This window comes from Mus pahari, chromosome 13, assembly GCF_900095145.1.
Source record: "Mus pahari chromosome 13, PAHARI_EIJ_v1.1, whole genome shotgun sequence".
Taxonomy (NCBI): Eukaryota; Metazoa; Chordata; class Mammalia; order Rodentia; family Muridae; genus Mus; species Mus pahari.
Window position 1 is genome coordinate 30,464,670 of NC_034602.1, and position 21,865 is coordinate 30,486,534.

The 21,865-nt window shown below is 53.0% G+C and overlaps 1 protein-coding gene across 1 annotated transcript in view; it reads left to right on the forward strand.

Moving 5' to 3' along the window:
• The window catches only part of Jakmip1 (janus kinase and microtubule interacting protein 1), a 121,126-nt gene that overhangs the window by 76,596 nt on the left and 22,665 nt on the right, over positions 1–21,865 (forward strand). Inside the window, exons 5-12 of the mRNA XM_029545014.1 lie at positions 1,359–1,601; positions 2,277–2,417; positions 3,760–3,819; positions 13,467–13,595; positions 14,789–14,917; positions 16,928–17,011; positions 19,245–19,307; positions 20,714–20,812. Of these exons, the coding sequence (XP_029400874.1) occupies positions 1,359–1,601; positions 2,277–2,417; positions 3,760–3,819; positions 13,467–13,595; positions 14,789–14,917; positions 16,928–17,011; positions 19,245–19,307; positions 20,714–20,812 (948 nt within the window). The remainder of the gene's footprint in view (positions 1–1,358; positions 1,602–2,276; positions 2,418–3,759; positions 3,820–13,466; positions 13,596–14,788; positions 14,918–16,927; positions 17,012–19,244; positions 19,308–20,713; positions 20,813–21,865) is intronic.

Sequence of the window (21,865 nt, forward strand, 5' to 3'; positions counted from 1 at the left end):
TTTTTTTTTGCTCTGCAGCCATTCCCTTTGATGAGTAGTGGTCTTTTCATGGCTGTCTTGGACCTCATGGTATGGTAGTGTCATAACCTTCATGGCCTTCTTGCCTGGTGCCTGTTCAGGCTGCTCCTGGCTCTCTCTCTCTCTCTCTTTCTTTCTCTCTTTTTTTTGGTTTTTCGAGACAGGGTTTCTCTGTGTAGCCCTGGCTGTCCTGGAACTCACTTTGTAGACCAGGCTCGAACTCAGAAGTCTGCCTGCCTCTGCCTCCTGAGTACTGGGATTAGAGGCGTGCGCCACCACGCCCGGCTCTGCTCCTTGCTTCTATACTGTTATAAATAATGCAAGAAGCCCCATGCCTGTCTTTACTTTAGAGGGTCTGTAAGCTATCTTCTCTTGGCTAAGAACAAGAGTAAAACTCAAGAAGTGCTCATGGGTCACACGGTGCCTTTGGTATGTGACAGACATCATTTGACTGTTCCGTTTTCACAGGGATTGAGGGTGGGTGCTGGGGTCCGCCTCTGTGCTGGATTCCTGGTTCCAGGACTGTGACTGTGCCCTCAGCGACCACAGGGCCACCTCTTTGCTCACATTCTGGTGCACATGTTAGTGGCCATAGCCATCCTGGGCAGTTGGGGGTCTTAGTGAGTGAGCTGAGGGGCTCAGAGGTAGGTCACGTTCATGGTGAGGGAATGGTGACACGGTGGCCACTGTTGTGGTACAGACATGGGGACAGTTCAGTTACTTTTTACTTTTGGATCATTGAAAGAGCTTTGTGAAGACAGGTGCTCATTGTGAGTCTGAAGCCGATGAACCTGTTACTTCAGTCCTGTGGGTGAGGAGACAAGCTAAAAACTTGGTGGCTGTGCAGCCGGACAGTGACCAAGCCTGCAGCTGCAATTACGGTGCTTACAAGGAAAAGGAGTGACCACTTTTAACCATGGAGGACCCTGCCCCTTCTCCCCAGTAGCCACGGTGACCTCTCACTAGTCTCTCTCCCACTGAGCTGGCCCCCACACCACAGATTAGAACCATGGATTGTTCTAGAAGTTAGATCTAACCACAAACTTTCCTGACTCAAAGCTGTTGGGAGCTGGGGTGAAGACCAAATGGACAAGAGAGGCACAAAGGTTTTTCCAGAGGCTGAACGAATGGCAGCCCGGAAAGACACCCCACCTTTGCCAGGAGTGTTTGCTTGGAGGCTGTGGTGAATCCGTCCAGGCCATAGGCCTACACTCACCTCCACGCCCAGGACTGAAGCCAGGGCTCTTGTCTGCAGGGTGTTGTCCTGTAGCCCACTGAAGAGGGGCCGGGAAAGACTGGGTGTCTGGCTGGATTGACCCCTGGGGGCCATGCTTCTGAAGAGGGACCATGTTGAGAATCTCTGCTGGCCTCCGTGGTGGAGCTTGGCCACCCTCGGAGCTGTGCAGCCTCCTGACCTGTGTCTGTGCGTGTTACAGCTGAAGCGCTCTCGGGAGACGGAGGTGCAGCTGAAGCCACTGGTGGAGAAGAACAAACGCATGAACAAGAAGAATGAGGATCTGCTGCACAGCATCCAGAGAATGGAGGAGAAGCTCAAGAGCCTCACGAGGGAGAACGTGGAGATGGTGAGGTCCGGCCCCAGACCCAGCCCGCTTCCTGCCTGGCTAGGCTACGTGGTCCATGATCTCCACCCACCCCTTGACACCTTAGCAATGGGCTCAGTCCCGGCTGGTCTTGCTCCCCCTCCCCCCACATCTCCACATGTGCACTGCCGGAGTGCCTGCCTCATCCCCTCAGTGTCCCAGAGGAGGGCAGGGCAGAGTCAGTAAGGCAGGCTTATCCACTGGATGGATTATAGCCCATGACTGGCTCATGCTTCACGGGCTCACCTGGAGACAGATACTGCTGAAAGGGCTGTACATGGGGGCAGGTTTTCCCTCTAGCAAGGGTGACTGGTGTCTGTGCTCTGGGTGGTTTGTAAGATGCTTTCAGGTTCATTGATTGGAGTGCCCATTTCACAGCTTAGAAGACTGGGGCCCAGGTACGGGTGTGGGCAGTCTGTGGTGAGGAGTTGCCCCTCTGCCTGTCTTGCCTTCCGGCTTTCAGAGATCATTCAGACCATCCCCTGTCCCAGCCCCACCACCCGTTCCTGTGAGCATCACTGACCATAGCTCTGGCTCAGCTTCGGCCTTCAGCTGTGTATTCCCCATCTTGGGACCAGGCGTCTGTCATCCCCACCCCTGGGCCCCACAGCAGTGCTGTCTTTCACACGGTAGCACCCTCTCTCCTTCTGGCTGCAGAAAGAAAAGCTGTCTGCCCAGGCCTCACTAAAGCGACACACGTCCCTGAATGACCTCAGTCTGACCAGGGACGAGCAGGAGATAGAGTTCCTGAGGCTGCAGGTGCTGGAACAGCAGCATGTCATCGATGACCTCTCTCTGGTACGTTGTCACTCTTGGCCAGGATGGCGCCACAGGAGGCGGAGTCAAGAGTGGGCATCAGGACAGGAGTGGGATCTGACACTAGGTCCCCTGTGATCTCCAGGAAGCAGCCCGAGCTTGGTTGAAATGAGATCAGCGCTACCTGGGAACAGTCTCCATGGCAACCCGCTTTTCAGTGGGCTCCTGGCTTGCCCTGGTGAAGAGGCAGCCTAGATCTGTTCTGAGGGGCCTTTGAGTTATTATTAACTTGGATTCATTTTTTTTTTTTAAATTTAGCTATTGCATACCGGGAGTTTGAGACCGAAAATCTGAGCTTTGTCATCAGATCAGAGTCTAAAGGACCAGCTAAGACTGTCGTGAGGGTTTCATAGCTGCTCAGGGGTGGTTATTATGTTGAAAGGAGAGGGGAGCGAACCTGCAGTAGAGAGGGGGTGTCTTATCCCAAAGATAGTGCCCAGCAGTGCAGTCAGGCACATCTGTAGTGAGCGTAGAAGCAGAGTGGGCTCTGCTTGCTCACAAGACCTGTGTGGGCATGATGGCTCCATCCACAGGACTCTGAAGGACGGGAAGCCATGGTCACATCCTCAGCAGGTGTCATGAGAAGCGGTGCTCATCCTCTATCCTCCCCCCCCCCCCGCCTTTCCCACATAGGCTTCATTACTTAGATGACATAATGTAGCCAAGGATGACAAGACACACTCAATAAAGAGACAATGAGTGAAAAGAAAAATAACAAGCCAAAGCGGGGCTGGGGAACACAATGATCAGTCTGCCAGGATCCAGTGGGTGGATGGACAAAGCCAGTCCCAGCTTTGTCCTGCTGGAGGGAAAGGAAGGAGTGCTGAGAACGAGAGGCCCTGGCTCCATCTGGGTCCCCAGCACTGCCACCCCTGTCTTCAGAGGACCCCAACCAAGCAATACTGCAGGAAGCTCCTAGCCCCGCACAGCAACAAAGAAACAGCTGGAGAAAATTAAGTCACCCAGCCAGTACAAGGATTGAGGGAGATTCCACCCTGGCTCTGTCCAGCTCAAAGCCATAAGCATCCGACTGCTGCTATTGCAGGTAGACCCTGCCAGGGCCAGCAGAACCACTGTGAGCCTCAACCCAAAAAATAATCCAGGTGTGTCTGTGATGAGATGGTCCATCAGGGTGGGTGACAAGGACCTGAACAAGTGTCTTGTTACCAGGCTCTCAGTTGGGTACCTACAGTGTGAACTAGGTTACACTGATAGAGAGGTAAGCAGGCAGGTTGGCGCACTGAACCTTCAAGCCTTAATGGTGTGGTCCTGTGTGGTGGGGGCCTGGATACAAGTGCTCACAGGTGGCTGCACTTCCTTGCAGGAAAGAGAACGCCTGCTGCGCTCCAAGAGGCATCGAGGGAAGAGCCTGAAGCCCCCCAAGGTGAGCCTGTCGCCTCAAACCAATCTTATGGGGGGGGTCACAGACCCAGAGGCGGAGGACGTGACCTGTGTGACACCGCTGTGTGTTGGCTGTCTCAAGGCTATATACATTGTGGCACAGTAAAAACAAAAAACAAAAACCATAGATCCTCAGGCCTTCTGCAGGATTTGAAGGACACTCGGCCTCGTTTTATGCCTCCTAACTGTGTGTTACGGGATCTCAGGCGCTCTGTTGAGAGGCGCAGCATGGAGTCCTTTTTGTAACACGTGACTGCTGCCTCCCAGAGGCCATCTGGTGTGCGGGGAGGAGAGAGCAGAGCTGGGTGGGGAGACTTAGAGGCCCCCAGGGAGGCTTAGAAAGAAGCTGTGGCCACCTCTCTGAGATGGATCTCTGCTCCGTCCTGAACTGGCACCTGGCCGCTTCGTGTACCGACAGAGATGGTTGTAGAGAAGTGCTTCTGGGTAAGAAAAACCGCATAGGCGTGACAGCAAACGGCCAAGGACGTACTCCCTGGTGGAGTCAGGGTGGCAGCAGGGAGCGGTGGGGACAACCCTTATCTGACCCAGAACACTGGTTGGCACAAGGTAGGCTGATGGTGTCAGGCATTCCACTGTTTAAAGGGAAGCATAAGTCTTCACCCCAGAATGGTGGAGAATGCCTGTGGCCCCAGCACTGGACAAGAAGCAATGGGAAGATTCAGAGTTCAAAACTAGCCCTCCAGCTGATTGGTGAGTTTGAGGCTGGCCTGGGCTCTATGAAGCCCTGTGTCAATAAGCCAAGAGGTGAGGGAGGGGTAGATCCTTACATGTTATTTTCTTAGGGCTGTCTGAACAAAAATGGGTCCCTTGGAATGACAGGAAGTTAGTGTCTTATAATTCGTGAGACCTCAAGGTGCGGGTGAGCCCAGGCCTCTTCCCTCAGGCGTCTCGTCTGGAGGGCCTCCTCATTCCCCCCCCCCCCCCGCTCTGGGGTGTTCCAGTGATAGTGGCTATTCCTTGCACTACTCCAGTCCACTGCTGGGTCACACTGTCATCTTTGGGGACACCGGATGTACTGGGTTCAGAGCCTGAGTATGAGGTACTTCTCCAGTACCTCTTCCATAGTTACCTTTGCATTGACCAAATAAATAAATAAATAAGTCACATTCTGCAGCAGCACAGTCAGGAATTCAGCATATCTTTTGAGGGGACACAATTTAGTCATAGTACCTTTATGTAAAAAACTCAAGGATTTTTAATGTGGATGTTAATGTCAGAATGCAGAGTGTGTAAAAATGTATCTCTGAGCCATATCTGCCCCCATCCCCCACCCCCGGGGAAGCCAGTCTGAGCTCAGTCTGTGAGTCTGAGCTCGTGGTTGCTTGGATTAATTAGTGGTCACCCCACCATCTCATTTCATCCTCAGAGCCACCCTGGCTCGTTCAGTTACGGGAGACAGATGTAGAGACAGCTGGAAGAAGAGGCAGTGGGCGGATGTGGTCGAGCCTCCTCGGACTCCCTGTCTCCAGCAGGCTGAGCTCCGTCAGGGCAGGTCTTTGTGTGTGTGCTGATCATAGATGCTCAGAAGGCTGTGCATGGTGCTGCACACCTTCAATCCCAGAAGGGGGAGGTAGTTTGAGACCAGGAAGTTTTATACACGTATAGCAAGTTTCAAGTCACCTCAATCAGGGCTTCCTAGTAAGACCTCCTCCAAAACACAACACAACAAAACAACCTCAAAACTAACCAACCAAACAGGAAAAAAAAAACGGACCAGTAGGCGGTCCAGCACAGCTGTCTGCATTCACAGACCTGTTGACCACATCCTTAGAAAAGCTGGGGGATAGCAAGTGATGCCCCCGTGGCACGTCCCCAGGGCGGGCCAGCGCCTGTCCTGCACTCACTCACTGGCACTTAGAATGTTTACTGCCACATGATCTGCTGAGTGTGTGGGCCATACACTTGCTCACTCCCTCCTGTGGTTAGGAGGAACACTGCAGTACCTTGCTCCGACACGACAGCCTTCAGCTGATTCCACTAACAGCGCTTGGTGACTGTACAATTATTTGCCTGCCCTTTCCCCTTCTGGGGGGACATTTTGCTCCAGTGGTAAAAATGTCACTGAAGTAAAGTCATTTTGAGCAGAAAATCTAGCTGGTTCTGGCTGGTACCATCTCAGTGGTTGCAACATGGGCCTAATGGGGAGAACGCGCCCCCTGCTGCCAGAAGAAGGTGTGACATCTGCAAACAGTGCTTGTGAGCAGTTAAACTACTGAGGGTGGGCTGATGGTTGGTTCACTGCACATGTGTGGCATGAAACAATCCACAATTAGAGGTTCCCAAGAAACCTGTTGTGAGGTAAGATTACTTCAAGCCTATGTGGACTGTGACACCTTAGTCCCAAACCCTAGTTTTGAAACTTAAAATGTCAGTATCAAATAAAAAAAAAATTTCAGGTTTTAGATTCTGGATTAGGGATACTTAACTGATAAAGTCTATTTTTAAAAAATCCTGCCAATCAGAAAAACTCAGCATTTATAAGTACTTGTGCTTCCATTTGTCCCAGAAAGGGAGACTCAACCTCTCTTCCAGTGGTCCTGATCTCCTGGGAGAGACATTAACAGCACGGCACGCCGGCAGTGAGTCAGGGTGGGCCCCACCTCTCTCCAAAGAGTGGCTGGCACCGCACCGAGCAGGGGGCTGACTGACGAGGTGCACAGCCTCTCCCGAGAAGCACATTTGCAGGACATTGCCTACCTCAGAGGAGTAGGCGTGTGTGCGTACGTTAGTGAGAACCCTAGAAGGTTGGGTGTGGGAAAGCTGAATGGATTTTGTTTTCTTAAAGGTAGGATGGCTTGTAGTCCAAGTTGGCTTTGACCTCCATGTGTAGTTGAGGCTCCTCCGGCCCCACTTCCTGGGTGGTGGGGTTCCTGGTGTGATCCACCAAGCCCTGTTTTATGGAGTGTTGGAGGCTGATCCGAGGCCTTTGCGCCTGCTGGGTTAGCCCTTCAGCAGTTGATCTGCATCCCCAGCCCATGGAATGTGGCTTCCCTCTTACTGTTTTCCTGGGCCACCAGCATCTCTTTTTTTCTCCAGATTCGTGTAGGCTGGCTTTCATCCCAGGATCCTGCTTTTTAGCCCAGCCCTGTACAGACTGGGTGGACAGGCGACGGCAGCTTTGGGCTTGAGCATGATTTTACTGTTCCGTGCCCCACGGGTACCCTTCAGGCCTGGTGCATCCTGGTCTCCTCCTATGGCTGAAGTACTGATGGTTTCTTTTTCTCTCCCTTTTTTCGTGGCCCCCTTTCACTCTGTATGGTGTATATCCTCGGACCATGTCAGGTCCTCCAGCTTCACAGACCGTTTGAGTGAATTCATTGACACTTATAAAATGTTTCAGAAGCCTCCCAGATCCATCCCTGCTCTTGACTCCTGACACCTAGACCCTAGGGAAGCCTCTAGACTCTGAGGACTCTGGTATTAGTTACTCTTGTTACCATGGAGACCAGGTGTCTTCCAGAAACAACTTAAGGGAGGAAGGGCTTGGGTGGACTTACAGCCTCTGATGGCACTGTCAATCATGCTGAGTCCATTGATTCTGGGCCCCTCCTGAGTCAGAGCATCATGGGAGCAGGAGCATGTGGCGCGAGCTGCTCACGTGCTGTGCAGGAAGCAGAGGAAAGGCACACAGGAAGGGACCAGGGCAGATACAGTCCCAGAGACACTCCCTCAGTGACCCGCTTCTTCCAGCCAGGCCCCACCTCCAAGTTTCTACCACCTCTCCACCAGCTACTCAAAACCTGAAGCCATCTGATGGCTGTGGCCTGATCGTCTCTGGAGGTTCCCGTGACTTTTTTTTCCCTGGGTGTTTATATCAGTCCATGCAGGTGGACAGTAAGGTTGACCATCACATACCCTGATGCACAGGCGATGGAGACAGGGCAGTGTCCCCAGTGGTGGTCCTCATATTTAAATGGTCTCCACAGCCCTAAGGACTATCTTAGTGTCACCCTGGGCTCCTCAGGAGCACCTTCTCCTGCCATGGGATTCCCTCAGGGGCAGGACTGGGCTGACTCTCTGTGCCTTCTGCTAGTTTAGGCCAGGCTAACATCAGTTCCTAGTGAGAGATGCAGGGGGGACCCTAGATTTCTTGGGTTCTGTCCTGGAGCCTGGGGATCTTTCTCTGCAGGGGTCTGTCAGCAAGGAGGCCTCAATATGGGGCAATGAACCGGGCTGCAGGCTGTCAGTAGCTGCTCTTCCATAGCCATGTGAATTGCACTCTAGCAGAGCTCTGAGCACGTGGGTGACGGGGATCTTGCGTGTAGCTGAGAGGCTGAGGCCTGGCGTGTTGAGGAGTCAGCCCCAGCACAAACTCTGAGGCCTGAGGCGAGAGGAAAAGCCCCTAGAACCTGCTTGCTGGTTCTCAAAACGTAATCACATTCAGATCAGGGGATTATAATGGAGGCCTGGTTCTGTGCCTGACCATAGCAGGCAGTCAAGAGACGATCGTGCCTCCTTCCTTCCCTCTTTGTCTTGGAACAGTAGCCTTGCTGCATGTTCTAGTGTGTTTTCTATTGCTGTAGGAAACGCCATGACTATGGGAGGAGGGGCCTTGTTTCAGTTCACGGGTTACAGTCCGTCATCGAGGGTGGTCAGGGCAGAAACTCAAGGCAGGAATCGGAGCAGAATCTGAAGCAGAGACCACGGGAGGCTGTTAGTTACTGGCTCGCTCTCTGGCTCCTGCTCAGCCAGCCTTCTACAGCACAGGACCTGCTCAGGGGTGGCAGTGCCCAGAGTGGGCTGGGCCCCTCCCACATTAGTCACCATGAGAGTTCTTCACAGACATGGCCACAGGGCAGTCCTATCAAGGCAATTCATTAATTGAGGTCCCCTCAGACAGTTCAAGGCTGTGTCAGGTTGATAGCGGAGGAGAGCTAGCTAGCTGGGCTAAATGCAGATGCTCGGGTCCCCGTAATCCACAGTGTAGCCTTTGAGACAGTGTAAGTATCCTATGGTGGTGTCTACCCAGGAAGGCTACAGAGCCTGCTGGGCCATGCATCTGAGTCCCCTCTTCTCTAGGGACCTTGGCTTACTGCCGGCGGTAAGCATGCCTGATGTCTGGCAGATCCTTCTGGCGCATTGTTCCCGAGTCCACTCTGACATGACACCTAGGTGCCCTACAAACCCAAACCAGTGCCTAGCTGCTTGTGGAGGGTGGGGTCAGTGGAACGCTGGGCACTTCTGGAGCAGACACTGCTGCGGAGTGACTTCCTGCCTGGGACACCCTTCTGGTTTTCAGTGTGATTTTTGCCTCTCAGCAGCTATAAGTGCTTCTATCCCTATGTTTGTTTGCAACTGAACCCGTTCCTCGCCAGTCCTTCTCCAACTGTTGCCCTGAGAGCTCGTGTGGCTTCATCCTGCCCTGTGTGTCCCTGAGGCACGGCTGCAGCATAGCATCCTACAAGCCTAGAGATTCAGAACGGCGACTGCATGAAGCGGTCAGATTTTATGCCCAACTTGAATGCAAGGCTGGTTCTTGGCCCTTGTGAGAGATTTCCTAGTGGCACTTCTCTAAGAGCTGTAACCCCTAAATCCGACCCTGACCTCTGTCGGAGAGGAACCGATGACGTCCCTATAGCTCAGGAATCATAGTTTCTCCCCCCACCCCAAGTCTCTGTAGTGGTTTGTTGCAGCTTGTGTAAGAGCTAAGGTAAATAAACTCTGAGAGCCGTACTTCGGGGACAACAGGAGCTGAGTGTGCCAGGACACCCACGGGTGGCAATGGATTAGTTTGGAGATGTCCCAGGCAGGCGGGGGAAGAGACGTCCCATCCTTTGTGGCTCTGGCCCTGAAGCAGGAGACTCTCGTCACGATACCGTTGCTACTGCTGTGCCCAAGGACTTTGCAACTATCCAGGGACCTGGGACTGTTGACAACAGTTCTGGGCATAGGGAGATTGGGTCCTAGGAGGGAAGTCCCCAGAGGACATGCTGGTTTAGAAGCTGTGCTCTATGACATACCTGGGGCTGGCCTGGAAACTAGCTGCTCTCCATCGATAGCTCTGTCACCGGCATCTGGGAGCTGGTCCAAGGTGTCACTGCTGTTGCCAAGGGGGCACCTTTGGGGCACCCCTGTCCTCCAGCTTCTGCTGCTGACACTATTCAAGAGGCTGTGAGGGGCAGGTGTGCCTTTTGTCTGGGGCTGGAGAGAAGGCAGGGATGGCCTGTCCAGCCAGCACAGGCTAGTTCCCGCAGCATCCCTGACAGACATGGAGTACATCCTGTTTGTGCTCTACTTCTCCTTCTTCCTCTGCCTCTGCGCCCTCGTGTGCCTGTACTTCTCTGGCTGCCAGGAGATGACCTATAAGCATGAAGGTACGCAGATGCCTGGGGCGGGAGGGTCTGTCTTGGTGGCTCCTGGCTGCCATCTGAAGGTCCTAGATCTTCTGGGCAGTTCTGGCTGGATGCTGGGATGATGAAGAGAAGAGCTGGTGAGATGCTGGGTCTAGTAGAGGTGTGTGTGTGTGTGTGTGTGTGTGTGTGTGCTGAGTCCAGTGAAGGTGGTTAGTCTCTCTCTCTCTCTCTCTCTCTCTCTCTCTCTCTCTCTCTCTCTCTCTCTCTCTCTCTCTGTCTCTCTGTGTGTGTGTGTCTGCTGAATCCAGTGGAGAGGTTAGTATCTGTCTGTGTGTGCATGTATGTATGGTATATGTATTATGTGTGCCAAGCATGAGCTTGTGTGTTTGTGGAGAAGAAACATTTGCTCTAAAAGCATTTTGGTCAAAATTACAATTATAATTACACACACACACACACACACACACACACACACACAAACATGCTTCATGTAGCTTCAAACTTAACCATGCATCTGAGGATGACCTTTGACCTTGAATTTCTGCCTGTCCTATGTGTCCTGTGACTCACAGCTGACAGATCTTGCCCCCACAGCCATACATACCACACTTGGTATACACTGTGCTGGAGATCTGACCCAGAGCTGCATATATAGACAAACACCCTACCAATTGGACTACACCCTCAGCCCCCAAACTATGTTTTAAACTTTGGATTTCTTTGTAAAAGTGACACTGGCTAGACTGATTTGTGTTGTAAGCAGGGCGGGTGTCTAGAGGGGCAAGTCCTTTTCACAGCGCACTGGGTGCCTGCGAACTGTGGGAACTTTTCTGCCCAATCCAGGAAGTTTAGAATTAAGGGACACAGGCCACTTGGCAGCAGGTAGGGGGCAACGTCTCCTGGTGACCCTCCCTGACTCTTGGGAAGTGAGCGTGGGCCACCTCAGTGTATTGAGGAAGCAGCCAGCACAAGCTTCCTGCTCTTGAGGACATAGGCACTGTGTTCACTTTAAATACCAAGGTGGCTTCTCTGCTTTGTGCTGTTAGTGAGGCTGTGCCGGGTGGGCTGGCTCTGCCAGCTTCTCTGTCACCTCATCACCTGGACAAAGGAGCTGCTCCAGGCGTGCAGGCACACACCTGTAATCCTGGCGTTTGGGAGGCGGGGCAGGGAGGGATGGAGTTCAAGGCAAGCCTGGACTACATGAGACATTTTAAAAGAAAACAAAGAAAAAAGGAACCTCTAAAGGAGGCAGGCTAGCCCACCCATGTGTCCTGAGAGCTGAACAGGTGGGCACTGGAGCCCAACTGTCTCCTGGCTGCTGAGGAAGTAGATGGATTGTATATAGTTACAGATTCCCTTCCATTAAGACAGGATTTCCCTGGGGCTATTGGTTTGTGCTGGCTTCCTCCCTGTAAGTAGATTCTGGCTTCCCCTGGTATAACATGGCTTTCTGCAGCCCCAGTCTAGGGCCAGGTCTACTGTGAGGCTTTATCTGGGGAACTTGAGCAGTTGAAACCTTGTGATTAGGCTCTGTCATTGAGCGCTTCATTAAAAGCCACCCTGCTCTTCAAGAGCAGATTAGCCTAGGCAATTGACCAGAGTTACTACCCCCCCAGAAACTTCCAGAATGCTAACAGCGGATGGTCATAGTCCAACACCATACCCTAATTTTGGGAAGTGTGTCATTTTAGGATCTTCCTGGGGCCCACTTGGTGGGAGGGGGAGGAGAGATGTCACTACATCAGGCCACCAGTTAGCACAGCCAACACGCAGATCTGTCCCCAGAGGACAGGCAATTAGCAGTGTTTATGAAAAATAAGGTTGGCCGGGCAGCAGCCCAAGGCAACGGGTGTGGAGCTCCAGTCAGAGTGAGCTGCTGGTACGGACTCCACTGCTTCCTGGTGTCTCCAATGCCTGCAGGGCTGGGGCTTCCTATCTGAGGGGAGGGGAGCTGCTGAAGGCCACTTGGACTATATGGAGCCCACCTGGTCTCACCGTCCTCCCTGCCAGCTGGGCACGGAGGCAGGTGGATACCCAGCAGATGCTGGCCATGTGAACCTTCAAAGAGGTCACCAGCAAAACCCCAAACCGTGTGAGGCACCTTCTGGTGGGGAGTGCTTGCAGGTGCCTGGTAGAGCCTCTGTAGAAAAACCCTAACTGTACAAAGTGGTTGAGAAGTCCCTTCCTGACCCTTCCCTGGTAATGTCAAAGGGACTTCCTCATGGCGTTGTTGCCGGTGACCACAGCCTCTATGTTCTCGTATCTGCACATATGTGTTTGCTGCCACAGTGGCTTGGGTGTAGGGTACATCCCGCCTCCTCTGTGGGTTAAGGAGAGGTGTGTGACTCTGGGAATCCCTGGAAGCCCAGAGCTGATCCCTGCAACGAGGCTACTTTTCTCTCACAGTCCTGGAAAGCACTCTGATTGGAAAGGCAAGGGATTCTCTCAAGCAGGGTGTTCAGGAAGAGAATAAAGAGCGGACTGTGCCTCGAGCCAGGACGAGGGCTGCATGTGGAGATAGATGGTTGATGGACGTAGCCCTCTGGGGCTAGTGCTCCCTAACAGGTACCCTACCTGGCTTTCATCGTGTGTCTCCAGGCTGAGCCTTGTCTGGCTCACTGAAGCTGCTCAGCCAGTGATTACTGAATGAGTGAATGAATGATTGAACAAATGCGTGAGGGGAGCCCCACATCCTGTGCAGTTTGGAGTGAGAGAGGTGTGACAAACAGAGTCTCAGGTAGTGGGCAAACAGGACATAACAGTTCCAGGGCCCTTAATGTTGTTCTTTCTAACTATGTCAGTGTTCTGAATGCATTGTCATCCAAAGCTAAGAAGAATCGCCTCCTTGGCCGAGCTGCCGGGGAAGACGGGGTCAGATTTCTGGGTCTCCTAATCACAGCCCCTCTTGCTGACATCCCATGTATCAGCTCCTTCTTTGGGGCCAGACATCTCACACAGCCTGTAGAGAGCTCTGGGTACTGGGACTTGGCTGAGCACAGAGTGAGTGAGGTCCCCTCTTACATGGGAAGGGTGGCAGCTCAGCCGTGGTCAGGAGGGACTTGGGGCTCAGAGGACCTGGCATTTAAAGCCAACTCAGGAGTAGGATAGCCCCCCTCTGCCTATGACCCTCCTCCACCTAGTGATCATTGCTACGCTAGCAGCATCTTCAGCAGACCTAGTGGCTCACTCTGTCCTGAGCCAGCTGTAGATGGAGCCACAGCTCCGTCTGCCCTGCCTCAGCCCCCTGTGCCCTGGGCTGGCCATGGGTAGTCAGCTGCTGTCTTCCTGACCTCGTCGTGCTCCTTGCCTCTCACAGAAGCATGTTGTGGAGACATTTTTTGGATTTGATGAGGAGTCCGTGGACTCTGAAACATTGTCTGAGACGTCCTACAACACGGACAGGACAGACCGGACCCCAGCCACGCCGGAAGAGGACTTAGATGAGGTAAGCAGTATGCTAGGGACTTTACACCTTTGTCTTGGCCAGGGCTGCTCCCTCTCAGGTGGTCAATCCTGCCATGCCTTAGAGCCTCAGAGCAAGGAAAGCCGGCCCTCGCTGCCTAGAGGGTACCCAATGAGCACCTCCGGGGGACTTAGGACTGCTAGAGAAACACCCATATGCTTACCCCGGTGCTGCTTACAATTGCAGGTAAAATTACACAGCTTCTTATCCCCCACACATAGGTGACAGAAGTGGTCACAGTTGGTGACTTTCCTAAATTCCAGGCAATACTTAATATAGACTTTCCCCTGATGGTGCAGCTCACACCAGGCTTCCTCTGTCTGTCTGTCCGTCCGTCTGTCCGTCCGTCCGTCCGTCCGTCCGTCCGTCCGTCTGCCAGCACCCCTCAGTGGCTGTCCCCTGAACCTGGGTGAAAGGGGGTGTGCACTGGCCCTGGCTGCGGCAGGTGCTGGTGGTGCTTTCTGGTGTCAAATGTGCCCTGTTAGGAAGCTCCATGCAGCTTTCTGCATAAGCCTAGGATTGCCCGTCCTCTGTGTCCCTGTCCTAGCTCCTTGAGCAGCCACCTCTCACAGTCCCATGGTTCGGGTCCATTCAGACTTGACTATGGAGTGCCTTCTTGAATGGCATCAGGACCTTCAGGAAGATGGACCCTTCCTCCAAGTCAGCTCACTGGCCTTAAATTCAGTTGCTTATGGAGTGGCCTACCTGTGTGTCACATCCTGTCTGAGCATCTGGCTAAAATTTGGTCCAATATGGTCTCCGGTTTTTTACAAACTTGTCATGATACCCACAACAGTGACTTGCTACATTAGTCACCCTGCACTGTCCTCTCATGACCACACGGGGGCTTCACACACAGGTGCTCTCCAGTCACTTGTAGAAACTCCCAGCTGCTTGGCCAGAGGGACACCCTTCTGGGGTGAACCTTTACCTGTCGAGTCGGGTTGACTCTCAGGAGGCCTGTGAGTGCTGGGGTGGGGTGCTGAAGTGGGGGGAGGCATTTTATCCCAGCAGCCTTCATTCTGGGTCCTTCCTGTTACTTTCTGGTGTGACAAGCTCACTAGGCATTTGCAGACACTTGGAGAGACGTGGGTGTGTGCTCGTGTTTTGACTCTGTCCCTTGAAGTCACATGAAGTCATGAACTGACTTGTTTGCTTTGTTGATGTTTGGTAAGACCACAAGCAGAGAAGAGGCCGACCTGAGGTTCTGCCAGCTGACCAGGGAGTACCAGGCTCTGCAGAGGGCGTATGCCCTGCTTCAGGAGCAGGTTGGGGGGACGCTGGATGCTGAGAGGGAGGCCCGGGTAAGTGTGTCCCCTTGTGGTGATGGGGAGGGGCAGAGACTGGGGACCAGGAGGGGACCTGGAATCTTGAAACTGAGGGAGGTGAAACTAGACCCTCCACTTTTCGTCTGCTGTCAGTTTGCAAGAGAGAAGACTTACAGAGTTGAAGGGGTAGGGGCAGATGGATGGACAAACAGGCGAAGGACTTGATGCCAGGCCTGATGATCTTGGTTCCATCTGCTGAACCCACGTGGTAGAAAAAGAACTGATTCTTGCCAGTTGTGCTTATGACCTACACACACACACACATACACACACACACACACACACACACACACACGCACACACACACACACACACACAGAGTTAAAATAGAATGGAATTTAAGGGAGTGATGAAGTTGTAGACTCAGCCAGCCTTTCAGGCTTCAGACCTATCCTTCTCCCTGTAGAGCCAAGGCTCCCCCCACCCCCCACCTCATGCCCAGTGTCGTCAGGAAACACTTTCAGGAGTTCTTGGAGCACCCAAGACACCAACAGGTACTACAGGTTCAGGGGATACATTGTGATACTGGGATGAACTTTTCTGGAAACTTCCTCCCACAAACCCTTCTCCCACCTTGAAGTCTATAGTATTTGCATGTCCCTCTGGGAGTTCCAGAGACACCAGAGAGCCCATACTGGTTTAGTGCTGTCCCATGTCCCCTGTCTCACTCCCATAGCCCTATTAGCCAGGATGAATCGATCCCATATCCTGCAGAAGGAACAGAGACTCAGGAAAGTAGCATAACTGGGATCTGGGACTGTGCAACTCTGGCTCAGAATGCTCTGGAAACAGCCCTGGGAGCCCCACGCAGGAGGGCTTGGGTACCCTAAAGCATACATGACACCGTGGTTTGTAGGTCTCAAGAATATGGAAGGCACAGGCAGGAGCAACCATTTCCAGAATGAACTTGTCACTCAGGGATCAGGGTGGTATCAGTCTCAGGGTGTGGGTGGGACAGGCACTCAGGGGACAAGGTCCCCAGGGGATGTAGCCATTTCTGCCACAATGGGCCACAGCAGGCAAAGGTCTAGGCTTCATCTGTGCTTAATTTCTTCTTGTCTTTTAAGGTCATCCACTTGCCCAGTTAATGGAGATTTCACAGTGAAATGCATGGTGGGGCATGGTGGTACATACCTGTAGTCACAGCACTCAGAGGCTACAGCAGGAGGGTTGCTGTGACTTGGAGGCCAGCTGGGGCAACATAGTGAGTTCTAGGCTAGTCTGGGCCATAGTTAGAGACCTTGTTTCATAATTTTAAAAGAAAAGGAAAGGAGGTAGATTTTCCAATTTACAAGATGACCTTGAACCCCTGATATACCTCCTGAGGGCCAAGATTTCAGGCCTCTGACCTAGCTTGGGTTCCTGACTTCTGGAAAGCAGGTCACAACTGTGTCTTCCTATTCCCCATGTCAATGTGTGGCTGTAGCCAAGTAGCTGTGCCTACGCTGCTCCCTGCCTGCTTCTCCTTGCTGTAGGGTCAGCCGATCAGTGGCTTCCCAGATGTACAAGACTTGCCTGGTTTATGAGGTATCAGGTTTTGGTCTTTGCTGTAGGTGACAGAGAGCCCCATTAGATCACCGAGCAAGTAGAACAGCTGTCAGCAGCTGGATGATGCTGAAGGAGAAAGCGCTGACCTTGTCAGAGCTGGCTTTGGGACCCTGAGGCATCCAGTTTGGGCAAGTTCATCCCAGAAGAGGGTGGCTCCTCTTGCGGGCTGCCCTTTGATTGTCTTTTACTGGGGGAGTTAGAGCCATCACCCCCCCTCCCCAATGAATCCTTAGTTCCCACTTCATGATGCCGCTGCAGATGGACGTCAGAGCCCTCAAGTGGTCGTGATGTGAGCATGTGTGCAACAGAACCCTCCTACTCCCAAGCTCTCAGGCTGTGCAGGCACTGTCTGGTTGGCAGCCTGGCCCGTTACCAATGTGTCACCTCGGTGTCAGCTCTGCAAGCGACTTGCTCACTTCCTGGTCTTTTTACTTCCAGACTCGGGAGCAGCTTCAGGCTGACCTGCTGAGGTGCCAGGCCAAAATCGAGGACTTAGAGAAGCTGCTGGTTGAGAAGGGACAGGTAAGCAGGAAGGGCCACGCACTCTGTGAACCTTATGGCTCTGTCCCCACGGTGTCCCCGGGGTCCGATGGTATCTTCGCTGTGCCAAGGGTAAGGGGGAGGTCCTGCGGAGGAATCCCTGTGACCCCGGGCGAGCCTGTGTTGCCACAGTCAGAGTGTGCCCTGAAAGCTTGCCTGGCTTCTCCTTGGTTGCCCAAATCAGGGAAACAGAAGGTAACTCTCAGAGCAGAGACACGGCCAGAAGCTCTTTTGACTGGAGCTGGAGCCTGAAGAAAAGCTGCTGTTTTCTGTCAAGATATTAATTGCCTGTGGATAATTGAAGTGCTGTGGGCCACTTGGCAGGGCCCATAGCAAAGGACAGAGACTGTGACTCTGCCAAGGGAGTCTGGATTGGTTATCTGCATGGACTCCCCTCTCTGATTTGCTTAGTCCAGGCCCAGTGGACAGCAGGCAGAGAGGCAGCCCTCAGGCCTTTCTTGTTGGTGCCTATTGTAAGCAGAGGGTTATCTATCTTACACGGTTCCCTGGGGACTCAGTACCAGAGGTGCCATCTTAGAACTCATTTCCTGTCAGCAGTCAGCGGGTTGAGGAGACTTTCACTGCCTCAGCATAGCTTACTGGCACAGACTAGTCACATGGCCCCATGTGGGCCTATAAAAGGCTGGGGCACAGGCACAGGCACAGGCACAGGCACAGGCACAGGCACAGGCACAGGCACAGGCATGGGTTTCTGTTGGTCCTTGCTCCTGCTCTCAGTGAGAGACTGAGGCATATGGAGAGGTCTCAGATATCTCTCTCTCTCTCTCTCTCTCTCTCTCTCTGTGTGTGTGTATGTGGTGTAACAAACTGCCTCCAAACGTAGCTGCTTAAATAGTAGGGTTTGATTTGTTCTGAGATCTGTGAATTGGTGCCAGGCTGGGCTCTGAAAATGGTTGTTCTGTTGGTCTTGCCTGGGTTGCCCTGACGCTTCAGTAGTCAGGCAGGTCAAGTGGGGCTAGGAGGCCTTAAAGGAGCTCACTCGCCACTTGTGGTCTGGTCACCCCTCCTCAAATAGTTATTCTGGCTTTTTTTATCTGGTCGTCAGGGATGAGGAACCCCCATCTCTCAAACAGCACAAATACTGACCAGGCCTCTGCTCACATCACACTCATTAGTACTTGAGTAGGCAAAACACATCGCAGCCAAGCCCAGCTTCAAGGTTGGAGTGACAGACCCCATCCCTATGGAGGATGAGCTGACTTGCGAAGCTGTACACACAGATGTGGCGCAAAGGTCGCAGCCACCCTTGTGACCAGTCCACCAGACAGGAAGGTGGATGGACACAGCCAGCGCTATCCTCTCAGGGATTCACAGCCACACGAACAGGCATGCAAAGAGCATGCATGCGAACGTGTGCGGCAGAGACACGGGGTATTTAGGTAGAAGGCCCCAGGAGCTGATCTTCTAATGTTTCTGGGTGCTGCACACCTGTTGGTCAGATCCTAGGTCCACCTTGGCTAACGAGCATTGCTGAATTCCAGCACTGGGTGAGACTGGCCCGGCTCCTGAGGACTGGGGATGGGGGCGGGCAAGGTGGAGGGGGTGGACCGTTCTGAATTTAGGGTTGGCAGGGAGGGTGGGCAGGGTCAGGATGAAGAGGAGGAAGAGGAAGAGGGAGGAGAAGGAAGAGGAGGAGGAGGAGGGAGAAGAAAAGGAGGAGGAGGAGAAAGAGGGGGTGAAGAAGGCTCCCTTGCCTCCTGTGTCTTCCCCCTCCAGCCTGATGCTGATGAGGGAGAGCCGGTGTTCGTGGCTCTGGCCTGGCACTCAGGATGCCACGGTGTCAGCACAGAGGCTGTGCTAACAGACTGCATGTGAGTGGAGTTGGGCAAAGCACCAGTGGAGGCGGAAAGCCTTTTTTTTTTTTTTTTTTGGTTATCCACTCAATCCACTCAGCCATCACGGAGCAGTGTCCTGTAATGGCCCAAGGAACCTTGAACCTATGGGGAGAGAGCTGGGGAAGAATGATCTCTCACACACGGGGCCAGGAGACCTTAAATAAGCTCGCTCACCTCTTGTGGTCCGGTCGCCCCTCCTGCTGCTCTGTGCTCTCAGGACAATTGGAAGAACCCTGTTGTTCTAACCTGGCTGTGAAGGTTTAGAGGGCGATGAAGTCACATAGCCGCTGTCCATATCTGGGAGTTGGTGGCTCAGTCAACACCGGAAGCAGTGAATAAATACCCTGTATTTCCCGCAGGACGCTGCGTGGGTAGAGGAGAAGCAGGTTCTCATGAGGACAAACCAAGACCTGCTGGAGAAGGTATGCTCAGGCCAGAGCCCCAGCTTCATGAACCGAACCACAGAGCCACCATCCTGCCCCAAGCCCTCAGGACCTCACAAAGACCAGGGCCCCATGACTCAGTAGTTCTCATAGGAGAAGGGTCTTTCCCACTGGACCCAGGGTCTGTCTTCTGGGACTTAACCCTCAGGTCTTAGAACCTTTAGGGAGCCTCTACAAAACAGGAAACAGTGCCATCTCCCTTTGCTGTTGATTTGGGAGCCTTCCTTTTCCTCATGGGGACACCTGAGGCGGACAGAGTCCAAGGCAGGCCCTCGGGGTCCCTCAGCTGGGTCAGTTGTTGCCTTGGAGCCAATATGCCTTGCCCTCTCACCATGGGCCTCCCTGAAGCCCGAAGGGAGTTGGTCTGAATGTGCGTTGGCATCGAGACTAGCTTTTCCTTGCTTGGATGGGTCCATTTCAGTTATTCTTAAAGTAGATGCCAAGTTGTGCCACCATGATCCCAGTGCCCGTTTAGAGCAGTTTGAGCCTCCTTTCTCTCATGCCTGTTTGCAGTCCTTCCTACTCCCTGCTTTCTGAGTTCCAGTATAGTTGAGCTGTGTGATCAGTAGACTCACGCCCTATGCACACTTCATGCCAGCAGAAGAGAATTTAGGGTGGGCCCTGGGTCTTCAGCGTCCTGAAAGCCCAGGCCTGAACCGGCAAGGCCCATCTCCCAGGAAGGTGGCCTGGATCTGGCCTAGCTCTGCTGTGTCACCTTCCCTGACCTTATCTTCCTTAAGGCATTCATGGGTGGCTAGTCTTGGCCGCCTGGTGGGCTCTGTGAGCCAGGAAGGCTTTAGTGGCTCTTACCTCAGTCCCACGGGCCACACAAGAAACTCATTGTTTCCTGGTGCCTACCTGCAAGATAGCCCTTCTCTGACTGGAGGAGAGAGAAGAGCTGCCACCTGAAGCTCTCACCTACATGAACTCACGTACTGGTGGCCTCTGTCTCCTGTAGGTTGTAGACACCACTGTTAGCCTCTTTGGGTAGAAACTGAGGGTCAGAACAGCTTCTGACCCGCATTCCTAAGCTCTTCCCAGGCTGCTCTGTGCTCTTAGGGCAATGTTCTGACCTCAGACAGGGACTCGGTAGCCCCAGGCCTCAGGTCCCCACCACTCATTTGTTCAGCGAAAATAAAAGGAGTCTCTAGTCTCTTGGTCTAGGGTTAGTGCTACGGAGGCAAGCTCATTCCAGCAACTCTCCCTCACTCCGGGCTCCCCAGCAGACGGGCTTGTGGCCAGCTCTGCCCTTCTCTCGGTGCCCAGTTCCCTGTTTCTCTCAGACGACCCACTGATGTTGTATTGTAGTTGTGGGATCCCCCCGGGGGGGGGAGTGGTGAGGGACAACCACAGAGGCCATTAATGTCAAGGTGTCTTTGCCCCAGATTTACAGGTTGGAGATGGAGGAGAACCAGCTAAAGAGTGAAATGCAAGACGCCAAGGACCAGAACGAGCTGTTAGAATTCAGAGTGCTAGAACTCGAAGTAAGAGACTCTATCTGTTGTAAGCTCTCAAACGGAGCAGACATTCTCTTTGAGCCCAAACTGAAATTCATGTAAAGCTCCCTGCCGTTCCCAAGCATGTATGAAGGGACGTGATACCTTTTCTCTACTTCCTTCCTCTGTTCTTTTCTTCTTCCTCTTTTTTTTATTTTATTTTTATTTTTTAAAAAAATCTGTATGTTCGGGATAACTTCACTGCCTTAACGTGTCCTGGGGAGGATGCTTGCGACGTCTGTGGACCTGTACCAGAGCAATCTATTTATTGCCTACCGCTTGTTTTGCACTTAATAAAATAAGTTGTTTTTGCAATATTTTGCCTTTTTTATTTGTGTTTCATTTCCATAACTACTATCCTGCATGCAGCCGCTGGGTGTGCCTTCCGCAACCCCAGCCAGCAGCACTGTTGCAATGGATAACACACCTTTGATCTTGCATGCAGCAGGCCTCTTCTGAGATAGCAGGGTCTGCCCCCAGCCGGCTCTATTGACCCCTGCTGTGTTTAACAGCAGTGCGGGCCCATTTTCTGCCTGCCAAAGCCAACGCGAGGTAAGTGGAGGCAGGCAGGAGGACGTATTCACACAAGGTGTTAAACCGGCTACTTCCCTTAAACCCTCTGGCCAGTAAATACAAACCTGGGCACTGCGGGCGTTTGAACCTAAATTATATGCGATTCAAGCCGCAAGTGAAAACTCCCAGGCACTGCACGCATAGAAACCTTGTCCCTCTGGGAACTCCACAGGGGCAGTGAGTAGGACTCTGAGGGAACACTCAAGGAATTTGTTGCTCGCAGTCAGAATCGTGCGTCAGGTGTGTTACGATATTGCTCGGCTCTCACGACCCCTCATCTGCCCATTCTGCTTCTGTTTAAGTCATGAGCATCCCGAACATCTCTGCACTTGGGGACGAGCCTCCACGGGGCTCCTGTGACACTGTGTTGCCTCCCCAGCCGACACCACTGTTGCATGTGTGAATCTTCTCCACGTGGGCGCCTTCTCTCATCTGTGGCTTCTCTGGCTTCCTCTTCCTTCCTTCTGT